The sequence below is a fragment of the Camelina sativa genome, chromosome 7 (genome assembly GCF_030686135.1).
Source record: "Camelina sativa cultivar CO46 ecotype springtype chromosome 7, ASM3068613v1".
Lineage (NCBI taxonomy): Eukaryota > Viridiplantae > Streptophyta > Magnoliopsida > Brassicales > Brassicaceae > Camelina > Camelina sativa.
This window is the reverse complement of record NC_141886.1, coordinates 17,792,102-17,813,513: the sequence shown is the minus strand read 5'-3', so window position 1 is coordinate 17,813,513 and position 21,412 is coordinate 17,792,102. Positions and strand designations below refer to the sequence as shown.

General features: G+C 34.5%; 1 protein-coding gene across 1 annotated transcript; it reads right to left on the bottom strand.

Moving 5' to 3' along the window:
• Positions 1 to 18,313: 18,313 nt before the first annotated feature.
• Positions 18,314 to 21,412, bottom strand: LOC104704646 (vignain-like). The gene is made up of 4 exons (XM_019227074.2): positions 20,923 to 21,412; positions 20,203 to 20,444; positions 19,913 to 20,044; positions 18,314 to 18,882 (listed from the first exon to the last, which is right to left on the bottom strand). Exons 1-4 carry the CDS (start codon positions 21,350 to 21,352, stop codon positions 18,613 to 18,615), a joined length of 1,074 nt encoding a protein of 357 aa, XP_019082619.2. The 5' UTR covers positions 21,353 to 21,412; the 3' UTR covers positions 18,314 to 18,612.

Sequence of the window (21,412 nt, the reverse complement as noted above, 5' to 3'; positions counted from 1 at the left end):
AGATTTCATACTAATGGTTTCATTTTTAGAGAATTTAGAATTATATTATTTTTTTATATTTCACTTCCAGCTAAATATAATTTATTTTTAGGATCATTTTTCATTTTGATTAAAACACATAGACCAATTTTTTAATTATGTTTTTGTTTTTAAAAACCTCAAATCGTAAATCAAATAAATAATATATTGATCTTTGCAAATTTATCTATTGGATCACAAAACAAAATAGACTTTGTAAATAGAGTTAATCGATTTTACAAAACAAAATAGACTTTATAAATGGATAATTATATTGATCTTTGAATATTATATTGATCTTTATAAATTATTAAAAATGATACATGAATATGTGAGATAACTGGAGACATGGGTAAATAATTAGATATGGATCATTTCAACTTCATGATCTTATTGTGTGGTGAATATTGTAAGAAGGTATGAAAATAATGACTTATAAGATGTTAATATGAGATAAATCTTTTAAAATATTTCAAAAAACAATATAAGATATACACATCATACAAACTCTAAAACTAAGCTTTTACAATGATATTTGATTTGATTTTTTTTTTAACCCATACAACAACAATAACGAAAAAAACACAAAACAAAAACAAAGGAGATTAGAGATATAGTTGAAGAAGATATGAGAATGAAAGAGTGAGAGACTAAAAGAATAAGATAATGAGTATTTATAGGAAGAGAAGTAATGAAAAATTACATTTAGAAAAATGAGAGTTACAATTCTAATTTATTATTTTGTTTTAATACAACTTAGTGAAGAAATAAAGTTAATGCATAATTTATAGGGGGCATTTATATGATTTCAGTTTTATATTATGTGAGTTAGAAAAATGAGAGTTACAATTCTAATTTATTATTTTGTTTTAATACAATTGATTAATACAACTTAGTGGAGAAATAAAGTTAATGCATAATTTACAAGAGGAATTTATATGATTTCAGATTAATATTATTTGAGTTAAATATGAAGATTAATTGTTTTTTACTTTGTGTTTTATTATACATATTTTTTTGTTAAAATTGCATTGCCAAGTGGACCAATAAAGAGAGAGTGAAACTTTACTTTTATATAGATGATTTCAAATTCAAAATTTACACCATTTTTTAAAATCATATGCACAAAAATAAATCACTGTATTATAGCAAAAGTTTAATTCACAGATTTTTTTTACAGGTTGTTTAGTCGTATTATTGTTGTTATTTTGTAGTATAACCTAAGTAAACCTTGTTGTAACTTTCAAGCCTCAAGTTGGACTTTAATTAAGAAGTCATTTTACCCAAAGAAAGTATACTCGTTGTACCAGTTACACAGTCTGAACAGTTTGTTTCCAAATACATAAGTGAGGTACACATTAATGTCTTCAAAGGATAACATAACAATTATTCTAGGAGGAAAGAATTAAATAATCAAACAATAAAGGTGAAATTTGCATATTTTTAAAAATTCTATATTCGGGTAGTTCACCAAAAATTTAGAGATCACACATCGAGGGTTCTAGGCTGTCAAATGGCATAAGAGTGCAAAAGTTGTGAAAAAGATTGGCAAATGATTCGTAGATAACACAAAAAGCATAAAAAAAAATATTACAATACGTAGCCAAAGATATTATAAAAAGCATATAAGGTGTTAAAACAAAAATTCATAAAGAAGCCTCGACTAACGAGAGGCAACAAAGATATACAAACAAAAGAAATGAAACTATTATTATATACAATATAATATGAATATATGTGATGCAAATTTTTAATATTAAATTGTTGTGTCTGTTTTTAGCAAAATGCTACATGTATCTTTCGTTGCTGTCTCATGAATCATGATGATTCAAAAGTCCTTTATCCTTTTATATTTACAAGTATCGTATTATTGTGACTTTCTATGGGTGCAAAAACTTTTTATATGTGTATAGGAAAAAACCAGGTGAAGCTGATTCCCCATGCACATGGCTTCTCTGCAAAGATCTACAAGAAAAGAAAAGAAAAACACCATATTATTTCTAGCTTCTAAAAGTTCCAAGTGCTATCGAAATCTCATATTTTAAGAGAGCAATGCCTATTTTGTTTTTTAGGTTCGATAATAATTGTGTTTGTCATAAATTAGAGAATGATGATGAATATTGGTAGTGAGCGAGACCTGTCAAAAATACTAAATGAATTCAACATTTTTCAGATAACTGCAAGACTTTGCATTATTTGAAAACAAAAATACTTTTTACTTGTTGGGTTAATTTATATAAAATCATCGTATGCAATCAAAGCCCAGCTACTTCTATTGATAATATAGCAATCATATAACCAAATCACAGTCCTCCATGATAATTTGTTATCTTTGTGATGAAACCATGTTGTCACTAATTTAGCGAAAATTCTCGACAATCATTTCTAATTTGTTAGTAGTAAAATAGTCACTCATCAGTTACTAATGAATCATATAAGTCAACAATTTATTAGAAAAATTACGATAAATTTATAAGTCGTAAGATCTGTCATAAGCGTGCACGTGTATGGTGTAGGTAGTCTATTTACAAATATATGCAAGTCTCAAATCATTACAAGAATATATGCAATGAAAATTTTTCTAACAAGTTTCCTGGGAAACGGTTTATAGTGAAAAAAAATGAGATAAACCCCATTCTATAGCAAATCGTTCGTCGCAAATTCAACACTTGTTTCTTCCACTTGGATCCATGAAACAATATGCTACTACTGAAACATGGAAGAGTTGAAATCATAAATCAAAACACTATGTATGGATGGTATGAACTGCCTTAACAAGAATTCTTGAACAACATTGAACGGAATGGATCGGATCTTTAGTACATTACATTACAAATATAAAAAGTTAGACCTCTGTTAATATTTGTTGCATTTCTGACACCTTCACACCGTTTAAGGCCAGCTCCTCATTCTCTCATGTATCTTTGCTTTAACAAAAACACAAAGAGAACTTTACTCCCGCTTCCATCTCTCTTGTCTTATTTTTTGTTTTGTTTCTTGTTTTTACAAAACACACATATAGACTCGATTGATGTCGAACACATAAAGAGAAAAGAGAGAACACATTAATTGTCTACATTTTAGTACTCGATTACGAAGATAGTTTCTTATATACAATACAAGACACACATATATGTAGTAGTCTTTTTTGTGCATACTACATACACTTACACACACTTTGAGACTTTAGCTTAAGCACTCTTTTTAGACATAATCATCATTAGATTATAGTCTAAATTTACAAGTAAAGCTTGAGCACTCGATCTCTTACACTTCTAACAACTCATTTAGACTCTAATTTGGACTTAACTAGTTTAGTTTAGGTTATTTCATTTAAACAGCACACAAGTTATCTTAGGTGAATATACACAAACACTTCTTCACTTGGGCCCTTAACAGATCTGATGGTTATAGCAAAACCAAAAAGTCCAACATATTCTTTGGTTGACTTTGCTTTCCTTTTTGCCGTTGACTCCTTCATGACAATTGACAACTCTTCTTGGTCACTTATTCTTCGCTTCTGGTTTCTCATAAAGCTTTCTTTTTTGTTGCAGGGTTTAATCAGAAGATACAACTATAACAATACTTTTTTAGTTCCCAAAAAAATATTAAATGATTATTAAATTTTTTAAAATTTTAAATTTATAAAATAATTTCTCAATTTTCGCATTTGCAAATTAATTTTTCAAGTTTTTAATAACTATGCAAAATTGGATTTTTAAAAAATTCAACATGATTTACATTTGAGAAATTCTCTTCAATAACATGATTTTTCTTCCAAACCTAGCAAATTTTCCAAAAGTAGCATATGTATTTATATTAAAATTATTATTTAAATTAAATAACAAAATTCATTTGTTCAAAATCAAACTCACAATTTTAGATTCATAACTCCGGTGAAGTTTGCGGTGAAGATTCCGATATGAGATCTTCATTTCCGATCTGAAATCTTTTCAATTAAGTGTCAAATCGATCTACTGAAACTTCAATCCATTGCCAAACTGATCGACGAAAGCTTCTCCATCTCCACTAAATCCACAACTGAGATCTCACCTTTCGAACTCATCGTGAAACCTCCTCCTCCTTCCTTTGCCACCATCGTTTCAGCCCCGGAAATCCCTATCGCCACGACCATGAAAAAAGGACTCAACAACGGCGAGCTTCACCGTTACATTGAGACTGTATGGACCACCAAACACAATCTGGTGACTTTGTCTCTCTGATCTTTAATCAGATGCCTCAATGAAATAGCTTCTCTTGGAATACTATAATCAGAGGTTTTAATAAGAGCGATGAAGACAAAGATGTAATCTTGATCACATTTTATGTGAGATGATAAGTGATGAGTTTTTTTGAACCAAATCAGTATGTGATTAAGGCTTGTGCGAAAATAGGGAAGATTCATGAAGGTAAGTAGATTCATGGATTGGCTTTGAAGCCTGGGTTGAGCAGTGATGAATTTGTGATGAGTAATCTTGTTAGGATGTATGTGATTTGTGGTTTGATGAAAGATGCTTGTGTGTTGTTTTATAAGAACATTATAGAAAAGAGATATGGTGAAGTTGTTTTGATGAGGAAGAGAGAAGATTTATTGCCAATGGTGGAAGCTGCATAAATGCGGAAAGAGAAGCATAATACACTGATGAGTCAAGGCTTTGAAACATCTATAGGTTATGGGATCGATCAAATGATAGCCTCGCCGCAGCTCAGATCTTTGCTATTGCCACCGGATTTTCCAACACTATCGTTCGCAAGCGATTTGCTTTGAGGGTAATCAAAGTTGGATTTCTCCTCACCGAAAAGAATCGAAGTCTGTCTAGTCGCCACCACCGTATTAATAGAACCTGTCAATGCTTTGATTCTCTCTTACTGTGTTTTTTTCTCGTCGGTAGAACACCGATTCTCTATTTTTCTTAATTTCAACATTTTGTTGAACCCTTTTTAATTTAATTTAATTTAATTAATATTTAATTTTATTATTGATATATAAGTTTGTGCTGATTTTGTCATTTTTAAGAGTGCGTGCTTGTAATATCCCGAACCCAAATTTAGGATGGTTGTTGATCGACACCAATAAGGGTGTCGGTGGACACCACTAAATTGGTGATTATTCGGTTCATTTTGAAATCATTCGGTTTAGTTTGGTTTGGGTTAGTCTCGTTTAAAAAGGCACGAACAGCCTCTCTTTGTTGGTTTTAGTCTTTTGTCGCTTCTAGAGAAAGAGGAAATAGAGAGAATTGCCTTGGGAGCTTGATCTAGAGGCTTAAGAAGAAGGTTAAGGAGAGTTAAGAAGAGAATAAGGGCTTGTTTTGGTGTTGTCAAGGAGAGGAAAAGAAGATCAGTAGCTTTATGGGCGTGAGTAGGTTGTTGTGGCGTGGTTTCTTGCTGTTCTTCATCTCAATCGTCTCTCTTTGCTAAGGTGAGTGCATGACCATGGCTTATCTGAGCAATTAGGGTTTGTGTGATTTGTTTTGGTGATAGTTTGATTGATTTTGTTCTGTTTTATGTGCTTATGTGGTGTTTGTGTGGTTGTTCTTGGATGTGTCGTCGAGGGAGATGATATGATGGAGCTTTTAGGGGTGATTGATAGAGTAGATCGTCAATGGATATGTTACAAAGTTTGGGTATGGACCGACACCAGGCGGGTTTCGCTCGACACCATCTGACGTCGCAGAAGTAAATCGCGTTGCAGAAGTAGCGTAGTCTGGTGGTGGTGTCGACCAACACCAGGAGAGTCTCGATCTACACCCTCATTGGACGCAGTTTTGGTTCCAATTGTCTGGTTTGGCTGTTTTTATGTTGTTTTATTATGTATGGCCTTAATTGCTTTTGTGTATAGCCTAGTAGATAGGAGGATTACCTCACTAAGTATTTATGATAATACTTACACATTTCAATTGTTGTTTGTGGTGGAGGTAATTTGAGACGTGGAATCATGGCGATGAGGAGGAGGATGATCTAGGGTGGTTAAGTTATTAATGTTGGAACCTTGTATAGAAGTATGCTAGGTTGTTGGATGGAATCGATAAGAATGTTATCGTGTTGATGATTTATTGGAGTTGGTTATGTGGTATGTTTTCGTTGTGCATGTTATTCAATGTTGGTTTATTATTGGTATTATGGTTGGTTAGTGATGTTTATGTTGTTGGTTTAATTAAGAATTACATGGTGCTTAATTATATTAGTATATATAAAAAAAAGCGGGTCAGGTTGTTTCAGTTTGGTATCAGAGCGTATAAGGCTTTAGGACAAACTCTATAATGGTTATAGACTTGTCTAGGTCGTTTAGACGTGATAAGTGCTACGGAAAAGCACAAAAGTTTTGTTGAGATATTTGATCCATAAGTGACAAGTAGGAAAGAAATTGTTTGGTTAAGGTCATCCGAGAACGGTGCTCGAGAAGTTAAGTTGGGAACTTACTTCATCATAGTGGCTTTGAGTGCCACAGGATAGCTGGGCGGGAATTTTTATGCGGGCCAAGAGGGGGTATAAGAGCGTGGCTAGTGTGGGTGCCGTTTAACCAGGTGTTTGAGTGTGGCAGCAGGTTGCTGAGGCCCAGTTGACTGTATTGCAAATTTTCTGACAATACTGGTGGTAGAGAATTTAATAAGATGATTAGTTCTTATAGATTCTTGGTGTGTGTTAGAGTTTAATGATTATGCGGTGCTGAAAATGGAAAGTTTTATGAATAGTTAGAACTTGTCCATTTACGGATAAGACATGTGTAAACACTTGATATTCCAGTGAGAGAATATGGTGGTTGGTAAGACATTGCGATGTTTTACACGAACCACGAAAGGTAATTCCAGTTGGAAGATGCTTATAGACGTTAAAACTTGTTTGCTCATGACGAGATGATTAGTTCTCCTAGGGGAGATGATTAGTTCTCCTGAGGAGATGATTAGTTCTCATGAGGAGATGATTATTTCCCCTGATGCACCGCAGGCTTTAGGGGTTACGACACTGAGAGCGGCAGAGGAGATGATTAGTTCTCCAAGGGGATGATTAGTTCCTCTAAGAGGATGAGTAGTTTCCCTATTACCGAGATCTTGAGGATGACAATCCGAGAGTGAGACGGTATGGCTCGAGGAAGACAGTCTGAGAGTGTAGGTAGTGCAGTTTGAAGGCTGCAACCTGAGAATGGATGAGTAAGGGAGCAAATAATGTCTATAAAGTTTATAAAAACATAGTGACTGGATGTAGACTTCGGAGGTTGAGAGTGATCTCGGGTTTTGATTGTACTGGCCAATGGGGTCAGGGTGTTGTGGACCGTTGGGTCGGGTTGTGGTGTGCATCGTTGCAACGGTGGTTGGAGGCATTTGGCAGATACGCTGCAGTGGTTTCAAATTCGAGGATGAATCTATTGTTAGAGGGGGAGAATTGTAACGCTCGTGACCTAAGTTCCAGTTTTGGAGGTTGATGTCGACCGACACCATATTGTTTTAAGGTTGTCGGTTTGGTTCGTTTTCCGGTTTTGTGCGGTTTAATGGTTTTGGAAAAACCCCTTAAGTTCTCTATAAAAGGGAAGACGCCTCGTTCTGTTGAAGGGTTCCTGCTCAAGCCGTCTCATGCCTTAGAAGAACAGGAGAGAGTTGTGGGCTCTCTCTTGGAAGGGAGGAGAAAGAAGATGGTTTAGGATGGACGGGAAAAGGGAAGGAGGTCTTTGTGTAAAGGAGAACAGGAGATCGAGCAGTGGGCATGAGGGGAGCTTCTCTTTCGTCATGCATCAAGGATGATGTAGGAAGAGATACCTTGTGCTTGGAGGTAGCATGGAGGAGACGTCTAATCCTTTTGCTGCCGCAAGGCTGAGGAGAAGAAGGGATATCTATCTTTTTCATGTGTGAGGGGAAGGATGGGAGATTGGTGGTGGATTGGGAGAGACAAGCAGGCTTTCTCATGGCTGTTATCCAGGTAAATTATGTTGTTTTAGTGTTAGATCGATTAGAGGATCGATGGTTGTGGCAGATTAGGGATTTGCAGCGAGAAGGAGCTTTGAAGGGAGGCTCATATTGTGATTTATGGGTTTGTGTCATTTGGCACCATTGTGGTGTCGTTCGACACCAACATCTGCAGATGAACTGCATGGACTGGTTCAATATGGCTACTTCAGGGCTACGTTTGGAGGATGAAACAGAGTCTGATTTGGCTAAAATTTGGTAGGAAGCTTTGTGGTGCTATAGGCTTCATATACAACAGTGGATTTGTGGAATGAATGGTTAGTTTGTGAATTAATCGAAGGTTAACATAGACGTTTTCCATGGACGTGTGGTGGCAATGTTGGGGTGTTGATTGACACCAACATGTTGATGTGTGTTTGGGTCGTAAGAAAATGGCTGGAGTTAGGTTTGGATGAGGAGAGATCGACGGCAGTGATGTCGTTAGCATCGGTGACGTTGTCAGTGGCTGCTATTCGTGAAGATCTATCTTTGATTGGAGTCAAGAGAGAGATCCCAACAGGTCATGTTCCTTTACATAATCTTCAAAATTCTCCTCAGCCTTCACCGATACATCGTCATTTGATTGGTGTCGAGAGAAAGATCCCAACAGGTCCTAATCCATTACATAATTTTCATAGTCCTCCTCAGCCTTCACCAATACATCGTCTTTTGACTGGAGTCGAGAGAAAGATCCCAACAAGTCATAATCCATTACATAATTTTCATAGTCCTCCTTAGCCTTCACCAATACATCATCATTTGATTGGAGTCGAGAGAAAGATCCCAACAGGTCCTAATCCATTACATAATTGTCCTCCTCCTCAACCTTCACCAATACATTGTCTTTTGACTGGAGTCGAGAGAAAGATCCCAACAGGTCATAATCCATTACATAATTTTCATAGTCCTCCTCAGCCTTCACCAATACATCATCATTTGATTGGAGTCGAGAGAAAGATCCCAACAGGTCCTAATCCATTACATAATTGTCCTCCTCCTCAACCTTCACCAATACATTGTCATTTGACTGGAGTCGAGAGAAAGATCCCAACAGGTCCTAATCCATTACATAATTTTCAAAGTCCTCCTCAGCCATCACCAATACATCGTCATTTGATTGGAGTCAAAAATAACAATATCGAGTAGTTTTGGAATTTATAAAAAAAAAACCCGAACGGTTTTAATTAATACTACTTATATTTTGGTAAAACTATTATTAATTTTTAATGTCCAAACCGAGTTTGAAATGATAAAACATTCCATTAATTGTTTATACTTCGTATCAGAAGTGGGAAGTGGACATATATTATCGAAAGCTTTGGGTTCGAACCGAAAGAAATTGTGACAGAAGTTTTGTTACAGAAAAAAAAAGAAAAGCAGATTGACTTTGACTTAAGACACTAGTAAAAAACTAAATGCAAAGGCATCCATTTTTGTTTTTTCAACTAGAAATAACCATAATTAAAAAAAACTGAACTGAATCATATTAAAATAGATAATTTTGATTGGTTATAATTTAGCCTAAAAAATTATTTAGTTGTCATTTTTATTAAGTTTTCGGTTTAGTTTGGTTTCGTTTTACGATTTTGTATAAAAGTTTGGATAATAATATATGTTCAGTTTATATCATGTTATTTTTCTCTATTATACTTAAAATTATGTTTAATTTATTGACTGATATATTTTGTAAGAGAGAAGACATATTTGTAATTAGATATAACCTAGATATTACCTAGTCTCTCATGTATCTCTCCATATATATATTGTACAGCCACATATGTAATATATTGAGCATTCTCTCATACATGGTATCAGAGTCTTTCGATATCTAACCCTAAATTTTTTTCCCGGCTGCCGTTCTCCTTCTCTTCCTCTTCCTTCATCTCTTTTCTTTGTCTCTTCTTCTCTACTCATGTCTACCACAGACTCACCGGCCACTGATTCTGAGACCGTCGTTGTCTCTGCCATTCCCACCCTGTTGAATATCAACATGTCGAACGTGACTAAGCTCACCTCCACCAAATTTTTGATGTGGCGTCGCCAAGTCCTTGCACTCCTTGTTGGTTATAACCTTGCCGGATACGTCGATGGATCCACTGTTATCCCTTTCCCGACTACTACCGTTGCTGGTGTTGCCACACCGAATAGTGATTACATTCTCTGGAAGCGTCAAGATCAGTTTCAATTCAGCCGCTTCTCTCCAAGGCCGATACCGCCGCTGACATTTGGGGCATCCTGTCTTCCACTTATGCTAATCCAAGCCATGGTCACGTTCAACAACTTCGTCAACAGCTCAAGTATTGGACGAAAGGCACCAAGTCCATTGCCGAGTATTTTCAGGGCTATACCACCCGTTTTGATCAGCTCGCTCACCTTGGCAAACCGGTTGAGCCTGAAGCCCAAGTGGAATTCATTCTTGAAGGTCTCTCTGACGACTACAAGCCTGTTGTGGATCAGATTGAATGTCATGACTCGGTCCCCTCTCTGCTGGAGCTTCATGAGAAACTTCTCCATTTTGAGACGAAACTTGCTGCTAAAGCCGCTGCTGCTCCGCTCCTTCCTCCCACTGCAAATGCGGCCACTTACCGTGGAAAGAACAACAACAACAACCCTTGTTATCAAGGTAAACAGTTTCACCGCAACAACAACAGTGGCTCATCTCGTTCGCAATATTCTCCACGCCCGTATCAAGGGAAGTGTCAGATCTGTGATATCCATGGTCACAGTGCGCGACGTTGTTCCCAACTGCAACTTTCTGGTGCTACATACAGTCCCAACCCATTGTCGGGGTCTGTTCCCTGGCAACCACGCGCTCACTTGGCTGCTGCTCAACCCTACAATGCGGGCAACTGGATCATGGACAATGGAGCCACTCATCACCTCACACCTCCGATCTCAATAATCCCGCCTTGCATCAGCCATATAATTGTGGTGAGGAGGTGACTATCGCGGACGGTTCCGGGATGCCAATCTCTCAAACTAGTTCTGCTTTACTCCCCACTCCTAGTCGCTCTCTTGCCTTAAATAATGTGTTGTGTGTTCCAGATGTCCACAAAAATCTTTTATTTGTATACCGGTTGTGTACTCTAATTGGGTTTTGGTGAACTTTTCCCTGCTCATTTTCAGGTGATGGATCTCAGAACGGGGGAGCGATTACTCCAAGGAAGGACAAGGAATGAGCTGTATGAGTGGCCTGTCACGAATACATCTGCGATGTCTCTTTTTGCTTCGCCATCATCAAAAACAGACCTTGCTTGATGGCACTTGCGAATTGGCCATCCGTCTTTTGCATTTTTAAAAACACTGCTTCATCAATTTTCTTTACCTGTTTCCTCTTCTTCACCACAACATTTATCATGTTCTGGTTGTTTACGCAATAAAAATCACAAACTTCCCTTTCACTCCAATACAATCACTTCTAAACACCCTCTTGAATATCTATACACTGATGTTTGGACATCTCCCATTGTTTCTATTGAAAACTACAAGTACTATTTAGTCATTATAGATCACCACACACGCTACACATGGCTTTACCCACTCAAATTAAAATCCCATGTTCGTGACACATTCATTGCCTTCACTTCTCTAGTCGAAAATAAATTCAAAAGACGGATCGACACACTCTATTCCGATAATGGCGATGAGTTCGTTGCATTACGGTCCTTTCTCACTTCTCATGGGATCACACATCTCACCACTCCGCCACGCACGCTGGAACTCAACGAGATCTCTGAACGCAAGCATCGCCATATTGTGGAGACCGGACTTACCTTGTTAAGCACGACTTCCATGCCACCTAGCTACTAGAGTTATGCATTCAGTATTGCCGTGTACCTTATCAACCGCATGATCACACCAGTCCTCGTTAATGTCTCTCCTTATGCCAAGCTGTTCGAGCAACCACCCAATTATCAAAAGCTCCGCGTATTTGGATGTGCCTGTTATCCTTGGTTACGTCCGTACGCGGCTCATAAGCTTGACGCTCGGTCTTTGGAGTGTGTATTTCTTGGCTACTCTCTTACCCAAAGTGCCTACTTTTGTCTTCACCTTCCCACTGGTCGTATTTACACTTCACGGCATGTTCGCTTTATTGAGACAACCTGCCCGTGTACTTCAAGTTCCTCGACGTCTCCCTTGGTCCCATCTTCGGAGGTCGTTCCGGATGTTCGACACACCGTAGTTCTGATTCGCACACAACCACTCATCACAACTCCCTTGCCCTCCTTGTCTTCCTTGCCTCCTCGTGCTGCTCCTCCGTTGCCACCGGCTACGCACTCCCCTGCTACAACAACACCGCCACCATCGCCATTGTCTCCCATTCACAAAAATCCTACTAGACTGGACTCTGATTCTTCTTCAGGCCCAACAAGAAGTGGGACACGACAAACCCACTAAGCAGCAGCCCATCTCCTCTTCCATTGCCTCCTTCCGACCCGAGTCCCTCTTCATCTTCACCGACACCTTCATCGTCACCTTCGCCACCCCCTCCGGTGGTTATACTGCCGGTGATACCACCACCGCAACTGAACCACCATCCGATGCAAACAAGGGCCAAGAATAACATTACCAAACCGAACACAAAACTATCTCTCACTGATACTGTTCCTCTTCGTCCGACGATCCCCAAAACAGTTGTGGAGGCCTTGAAAGATCCGAATTGGAGGAATGCAATAAGTGAGGAGATCAATGCTCAGCTTCGCAATGGCACTTCGACATTGGTTCCGCCGGCTCCATCTCAAAATGTTATTGGCTGTAAGTGGGTGTTTACATTGAAATATCATCGTAATGGTGAGCTTGACAGGTACAAAGCGCGGCTTGTGGCCAAAGGCTTTCATCAGCACTATGGTCATGATTTCACTGAGATGTTTAGTCCGGTAATCAAGTCTACCACAGTCCGCACGGTTCTTCACACGACGGTGAGTCACGGTTGGCGACTCCGTCAAATTGACGTCAATAATGCCTTCTTTCAAGGTTCTCTTTCCGATGAAGTCTATGTTGCTCAACCTCCGAGATTTGTTGATCAGGACATACCTCAATATGTCTGCCATCTTCGTAAAGCTCTCTATGGCCTCAAACAGGCTCCCCGAGCCTGGTAACAAGAGTTACGCGGGTATCTTGTTCAACTTGGCTTCCACAACTCTGTTGCCGATGCGTCTCTGTTAACCAGGATGAATATGCTGAATGCTCGACCTGTTACGACTCCAATGTCTCCGAGTCCTGCTCTTACGCTTACCTCCGGTTCACCACATACCAATCCCCGTGAGTACAGAACTGTGATTGGCAGTCTCCAATACCTTGCCTTCACCCGACCTGACATTGCGTATGCCGTGAATCGCCTCTCCCAGTTCATGCATAGTCCAACGGACCTTCACTGGTAGGCGGCAAAAAGCATTCTTCGTTACTTAGCCGGAACTCCTACACTTGGTATCTTTCTTCGTGCTAATACACCTCTGGGTCTTCATGCTTACTCTGATGCTGACTGGTCCCACAACGTGGATACTTGTATCTCCACAAATGCGTATATTGTGTATCTTGGTGGTAATCCCATTTCATGGTCCTCCAAAAAACAAACCGGAGTCGCTCGATCATCAATAGAGGCGGAGTATCGCGCTGTTGCTAATGCTGCATCGGAGCTAAGTTGGGTCAGCACATTGCTGACGGAGCTTGGTCTTCGGGTTCCGACATCGTTAGTAATATACTGTGATAATGTTGGTGCCATATATCTCTCTGCAAATTTAGTTTTTCACTCTAGAATGAAGCACATTGGAATTGATTTTCATTTTGTAAGAAAATATGTTCAGTCTGGTGCTCACCGTGTCTCCCACGTCTCGACCCATGACCAGCTCGCCGATGGTTTAACAAGCCGCTACCACGTCCACAGTTCATTGATTTTGTCTCCAAGATTAGAGTTGCTACAGCCCCTCCATCTTAAAGACATATTTGTAATTAGATATAACCTAGATATTACCTAGTCTTTTATGTATGTCTCAACATATGTAATATATTGAGCATTCTCTCATACATATTATTTATATTCTATGTTTACTTTTATTTGTGCAGAAAACTTATATTATTTTATAAAAACATGATAATAACCAAAAAATAATTTGTTTCTTTGGATAAGAAATATAAATAATAATAAAGACCCTGTAAAAAAAACTTTTAGAAATGAGATTTCGTTACTTATTTCCAGAAACGAAATGAGATTTCGTGCCATTTTTTTTCAATTGTAAAATACTTATTCAAGTACATATACAGCTTAGTTCTCCGTAATGGATTCGGATCACTACTCTCATACATATCTTCTATACACTCATTTTTCATTAATATCTCCGTATTATTTACATTTGACTAGCTTCCCTTAATTAGTAAAAAAAGACAAAAAGAAATTTACAAAAAAGAGAAAAAAGAAAGAAAGAAAGAGACTCAATTTTTAAATAATACAAAACAACTTGAAAGATTTCTAAATATCTAAAAGACCAAAAACTAAATAGAAGACAAATGAAAACCCAAAATTGCCCAGAAACATAGTGTTGTAAAACAAGAGGATTCAAAGTGTAGAATCTTTTCTTCTTATTATTAATTAATGAATGACTTGAGGTTACATATATATAATGTAAGACTTTGTGCAAAACAGAATAGGAAATACATAATGCTAAACCGACCTAGTCTATGCTCATGGCCGATGGGCCTTTGCTTCTAGCCAATGTACTTCATGGGCCGTGATCGTCAATGGGCTTGGTTATGGAGTCCATCCTTAAGTGGTTTATAACACATAGTAGATACATTTTTTTTCAATTAATTTAATAAAACTTATCTGTTAGTAATATATACTAGATATGGTAACATAGCAGAAACGATTTTTCATCATTCAACAAATAAAATCACAGGATGCAATTTAACTTACAAGGCCACACACATTGTCTATATCTATACTATTAATTGGGAAGCACACTTATAAATAAAAAAAAAAATCATATCAAATATCTATGTTGCCAAATAGACCTAATTTCCTACATATTACAAAAAAAAAGATTAAACAACATCTTTATTTTATTTTAGGAAATCATTCAAATTAGTTCCATAATAAGCAGGATATTAAATTTAAACTGTTAGATAATCAATTTACTTTATAAAAAATGAATTTAATCAATTTAAGAAAATCTATAAAAAATCATAATTTAATCAATTAAAGAAAGTATATATTAATTAATTCCGATTTTTGGTGATTATTCAAAGAAGAAATCTGTTAGACGAAGAAATAAATTATTAAAGTTAAACAAAAATATAAACCGTTATATTAGAAATTTTTAATACTATTTAACTTGATTTTAGGAAACCTTTTATACCATACATCACTAATTCGGATAATGGATTAAAAAAATAGAAAAGATTAATATCAATATTTTAGGGAAGTAAACAATTCGGTATCCCTAAATAGCTTAAGTACCATAAGGTCACAACTAATATAATAGATTACCAATAACGCAATAAATCCATTTATAGGAAATTCTTATTCTACATTTAATAACTATCCATAGTAGTTCCTTAGCATATTATTTGAGAGGTCAGAAAACTAGAAAATCACACAATCGTTGCTTAGAGTTTATTTGGAAATCTTTAAAATCGGATTTTGTGATAACTGATTAGCCATATTCGGATTTTCTAAACATATTCCACAATCAACTCAAACATCTTATAAATACACGCATCGATTCTAAGTTAGTACTCACTCTCAAACCTTCAAAGTTCAAACTTATTCCAAACATACAAATGGATGCTGATGTGCAGAAGATGCTACCAATTGATCACAACTTCCGATGATGCAATTTTTTAGGAATTTTTTTTTATTGTGATTAGTTTTAATTAGTGTTTGTTCTATGTGTTTAGTTTGGAAATCATTCATCCTCATCATTTTTTTTTCTTTTGTATCTTATAGATCTCTTAATGAAAAAGAGTTTTATGGAACAAACTACTTTTTTATGTTGTTTTTATGAAACTTATTATAATTGTTTATATATTTTTGTATATTTGTCATGTATGGTTATGTAACTTAATTAGTGTCTATTGTGATTTCTCTAAAGTCTAAACAAACATTCAAATGATCAAAAAGAAAACTTACTTTTGTTGAAGATAGCTCTCAAAATTAGTTGGTTTTGTATTTCATATGCTTTGATCATATACATCCCTTAAAGCTCATGTCTCTCTCAAGGGTTCTTACGACATCAAATCAATGTGAACCAAAAAATTATCATCAAGATTTTTTTTCTACTCATTGTTTACCTTGCTTTCAACCATAAGAAAGTGCTTTGATCAAGATATCTTTTTATTCACAATTGGACAATTCTTGGTTTCACCACTAGGGGTGAACCTCTCTTATTCACCCCCTCTTAATGAAGAAAACAAATTATTAATTAAAGAAACAAAATCTGTATTTCATTTAATTTTAAAGTTATTAATTCTAAACATTATATTATAATTTTTAATTATAACATCTAAATCCAAATTACTTATTTATAAACCCAAAACGACATATAATTTTGTTTAATTGTGTAATCTAAACCCTAACCACTCTTTTATAAACCTAAACCGATATTTATTTTTTTTAATTGTAAAATCTAAACCCTAACCACTCTTTTATAAACCCAAACCGACGTATAAATTTGTTTGAATGTAAAATCTAAACACTAACCACTCTTTTTTTTGTAAACCCAAACCGACATATAATTTCGTTTAATTATAAAATCTAAACCCCTAACCACTATTTTGTAAACCCAAACCGACATATAATTTTTTTTAATTGTAAAATATAAACCCTAATCACTCTTTTGTAAACTCAAACCGACAAATTTTGTTTAATTTAAAATCTACACTCTAACCATTCTTTTATAAACCCAAACCGACATAATTTTTCTTATTAAAAAATCTACAAAATATGTTTCCTTAATTTATTTTGTCTTTTTATTTTATTTTTAATATATCTTATTAATATGATATGACATGGCGTTTTGTTGTATTTTGATTGGTTGGTTAAGAGGGGGTGAATAGAAAAGGTTCACCCCTAGGGGTGAACCCAAGAATTATTCTTCACAATAGTAGCTCTAAAAAGAAAAACACCTAATTTTCTCATTAACTCTATATTTCCCTATAAATACATGTATGATTAAACTCACAAGGTCTCATTACTCATTAGTCACAATTTTTAGAAAACGATTTATAAAATAAAAAAATCGAATCTATTTTATTTTTGCTTATAAATTTTTGATGTATGAAATTTTTTGTTATATAATTACTGAGGGATTTTAGTCATTTTACATATGATGTTTTATTTTAAGGTGAAATGCACTATATGAGATCGTTTCTTACGAAAAATTAACAAGAATGTAATGAAAATTCTGGACTTGGTACCAAAATTATAAACATGTGGGTCTTGGTTTTAAAAATAAACAAAACTAAATATAAAATATTAACTACCTAATATTTTTTTGGAAATCGTTTATATTTATTTACATTATAATCATCAAGCTATAACTTTAAAATTGTACATATGTGAATTTGTTTGGTTTGGTTTTATATTTTGAGATATTTGAGTAAAGACAAATCAATTTAATACAATTAAATAAAAAAACCATCATTTAGTTTAAATTTTAAAATTTTCTTTAACAAAGTTATACTAATTAGTTATGATTAGTATATATATGGAAATAATAAAACCGTAATTGTATTTATAGCTTTTGTTAATCTACTTTAACACAACGGAATATGTGATTACTTAAATTCTAAATTACACATATACCACTAATTAAATCTAACAAAACATGTAAAATTTAAATAATTTAATTTTAATATTAAACTAAAATCTGTCAAAATCTAATTTGATTATATATAGAAATAAAATTACTTTATTTTCTTTTCTTTTTAATGTTGTTATCGTTAGATAGAAAAAAATTGGTAGTGATATCTAATTCTCAAAATCTCAATATTTTAGTAAGGGTCAACTTCTAGACGTGTAATCTCTACTTTGGGATGATTATTTGAAATTTTTAGTTTTTTGTTATAACCTGTAGATGGTCTCTTTTACACAAAAAATCTGATCTAATAAGAAAGAACCAGTATGAAATGGGAACATTATTTAAACTATTTCTCATAAAAAGTTAGACAAGAAACAGAGGTAAAGAGACGAGAGTATAAAATTTGGATGGTTAAGTTTAATTGTAGCTTTCAAATGCAACACTCTATTTATTTTAAATATCGGGACATTAAATAATGGGTACGAGATACACTAGACTAAATACTTGAAATAAATGAAACTCAAATTAAATCCAAATTTGTTTTGACACACCTAAACAAACAGTTGCAAAATGTTTAGATTAATTTAAAATAATATACATGTTATATCACTTATCTAAATTATATCTTAATTTTTTTTCTTATATATATCATCCATACATGTCTGAGTAGAGCTTTACGTGAATTTTTTTTTAATTTTAGAAAAATTTACACAAACATAATTCCGCACGTACGTGCGGGTCCGAACCTAGTATATTTTGTAACCCACATACTAATTCATAAACTTGAGATTGTAATACGAAAATGAAATCGTCTACACAAAAAGGCATGAATCCATAAGAATTAATTTGGTATAAATTAATATCTAGAGATCATCTTTGACTTGGTCTTTGTCTGTCGGTTCAGAGGGATTGCGAAATTTATGTTTGATTGGATAGGAAGCGTCCATTGCAATACCGCATAGTCCTTCATGATCTTCGATTCCACGCTCGATCCTCAAGTAACCTTCTTCTCCCCATCCGCGTCCGTATGAGTTTTTCAGTATCCAAAACTTGGTTTGGTGTGAGTCAGTCCCATACCCGACCACTGTCACTGCGTGGGTTAACTCATTTCCACATGGCCCCTTAAATACTCCCTACAAAGTGAATGAAAATGTGATGGGTAAGAATTGGAAGGTATGGAAAATTAATCTTTAGCAATTACCAAATACTGTATAGTATGGAATATAAAGTCCAAAAAAATAAACCATCTAATATTTATTATATGTCATAATATCAATTATAAGAATCAAGTCACATTTTTCTTAATGATTTAATTATTTTACACAATCTTAGTTAAATTAACTTAATTTTATATATCAAATATTCTAATATTAATAGTGTTAACAAATAATAAAATGAGGATTTAACCCATATTAGCACAAATTTAATGATATTTTATTTATTGCAACATGCCGTTTTTATAACCATATTATATAGTAGTTAAAACTTTTTTTAATTTTACATATTCGTAAGATTTTTTTTTTAAGTTTATATATATATATTAATGATAATATTTAAATAAATGTGTATCGAAGTCTTCTTACGTTAAGAATCAAAACTCACAGGTTTTGAAAAACAAAATAGGAATCAAATTGTTGTTTTGTTTGTTTGCAAAGGATTCAGAGATAATATATCTTCAAAACATAATAGAAGCTGTGGTTAAATATATCATAGTTTATGTTTCCATATTGATTTTGCTGTAATTTTTTTTAGGTAGAATGTAATTAATGTAAATATTTAGTAAACAAAATCTTAAGTAATGCTATTTTTGGAAAAATTTTAGGGATTAACTTTGTAAATAATTTTTTAAATAAATACAAATAAAAGGGTAGAACACAAAATGTACTTCAAAAATGTATATATAGATTATTTGGTTTTTGATAACAACTAGAATAATTTTACTTTTTCACTTACATCTAATAAAGTATAGTATCAATCTAAATTATAATTATAGATTCTTATTTAGATATTTTATAATTAAAAGATAAGATAAATTTAAGTCCGTACATACAACAAAATATTCTAAAATATATAACTCACAATAATTTTTCTTTGTGATCTTACTAGTGAGTATAGTGGATAAAAACTAATATATATTAATTTTTAAAGATTTTATTCTTTTACCCCAGTGTAGTGCATGAACTGTAAGTTGTTAGCATCAATTGCGACAGATACAGGTTGGTTCGCAACAGCCTTCAGAAGCGCATCTTCGTGTTGGTGAACATTCTCATACCAATCAATCTTTGCAGTACTTTCCTGGGAAGACAAACATTTCTGATCAGTCAAAATAATTTATGCAGTACATCTGTAAATAGGTCATCGTGTAATAGAATCATAATCGATCTATGATATATATATATATATATATATATGTGGACAACTCAAACAAATGTTTATATAATTAAGTCAAGAACCTTTGGAGTCTGGCAATTTTGATTTACAGCTTTGTAGGGATAGTTTTCCTCAGCAGTGATTCCACCATTCTTCGTGATAAACTCGAACGCTCGGTGCATGAAACCGCCTCCACAACCTTTGTTTTTATTAGTGTTATAGACACAGTCTACTAGTTCTTGTTCTGACAGCGGGACTAACTCTTTCGTTATGATCTGATTGATTCCCTCTACCGCTGCAACCGAAGAGAATGCCCAACAACTACCTAGAGATGCTCCCGTATTTAAAAAACATATATATCGACACATCCGTAACAGTAATAACGTATTAATCTATGTTTCTAAAACTTTTTGTTTGTTTTTTTCCTCCTAAGCTCGATGTAAAGTAGAAGGCTTGGTATAGGATGATGGACACATCCGTAGCAGTAATGTGTGATTTATCATAACAATATAACATTACTAATTTTAGTGATTATTTTTATTATAAATATAATTTTCCCAGAAAATTGATACTATATTCTATATTTTTGTAGCCTCTAAAAAATAGCAAATCCATAAAAATTTTAGATAAAATAAAAAATCCATATATTTTTTGGTGAAATAAAAAATCCATATATTTTTTGGTGAAATAAAAAAATCCATAGATATGTCATCACGAAAAATGGCAAATTCATAATTGATTAAAAACTAAAGCTTTCCTTTTTTTTTTTACGCATAAAACTAAAGCTTTCCAAAAAGACTTACAACAACCCTTTTGATCCTTGACTGGAGTAACGGCGCCTTTCTCTCTCCAATCAATCGAGTCCGGGAGTTGAGTCGCGTTCTCATACATAAACCGTCCGGATGCATTTGGAGACCCTTTAGTATCATAGCCGGAGTTACAATCTGCGTAGATGTTTGAAAACTCTTTGAATGTCAAGTCGGCGAACTTGTTGAGTTTAAGGTTGTAGGGTATGTTCTTGTTCTCGTGGACAAACATCACAGTGTCTTTGAAATTGTTGAACGTCTGTTCCCTCTCATCAGGGAGCCTTTCAACTGAGTAGTATCTCATCCATCTCTCATAGAGCTGAAGGAAGCTTTCCTCGTTCTGCAATTCCCTTTCTTCAAAGTCGAATCCCCGAACATACTGGAGAATGAGAAATATAGAAAAAATGATCAAGAAAACATTTTCCATTTTCCGATTCTTTGATTTAGCGCTACTACAAGATTTGAAGGTGATATTTTCAAAGTAGAT

Excerpts from the sequence above, each read along its gene's own strand:
- LOC104704646 (XM_019227074.2), bottom strand. The coding sequence starts at position 21,352 with ATGGAAAATGTTTTCTTGATCATTTTTTCTATATTTCTCATTCTCCAG. Across the intron at positions 20,445-20,922 it reads CAAGGATCAAAAGGGTTGTT|GTAGTTGTTGGGCATTCTCT; the intron begins GTAAGTCTTTTT and ends GAGCATCTCTAG. Across the intron at positions 18,883-19,912 it reads AGTTCATGCACTACACTGGG|GGAGTATTTAAGGGGCCATG; the intron begins GTAAAAGAATAA and ends TTCACTTTGTAG.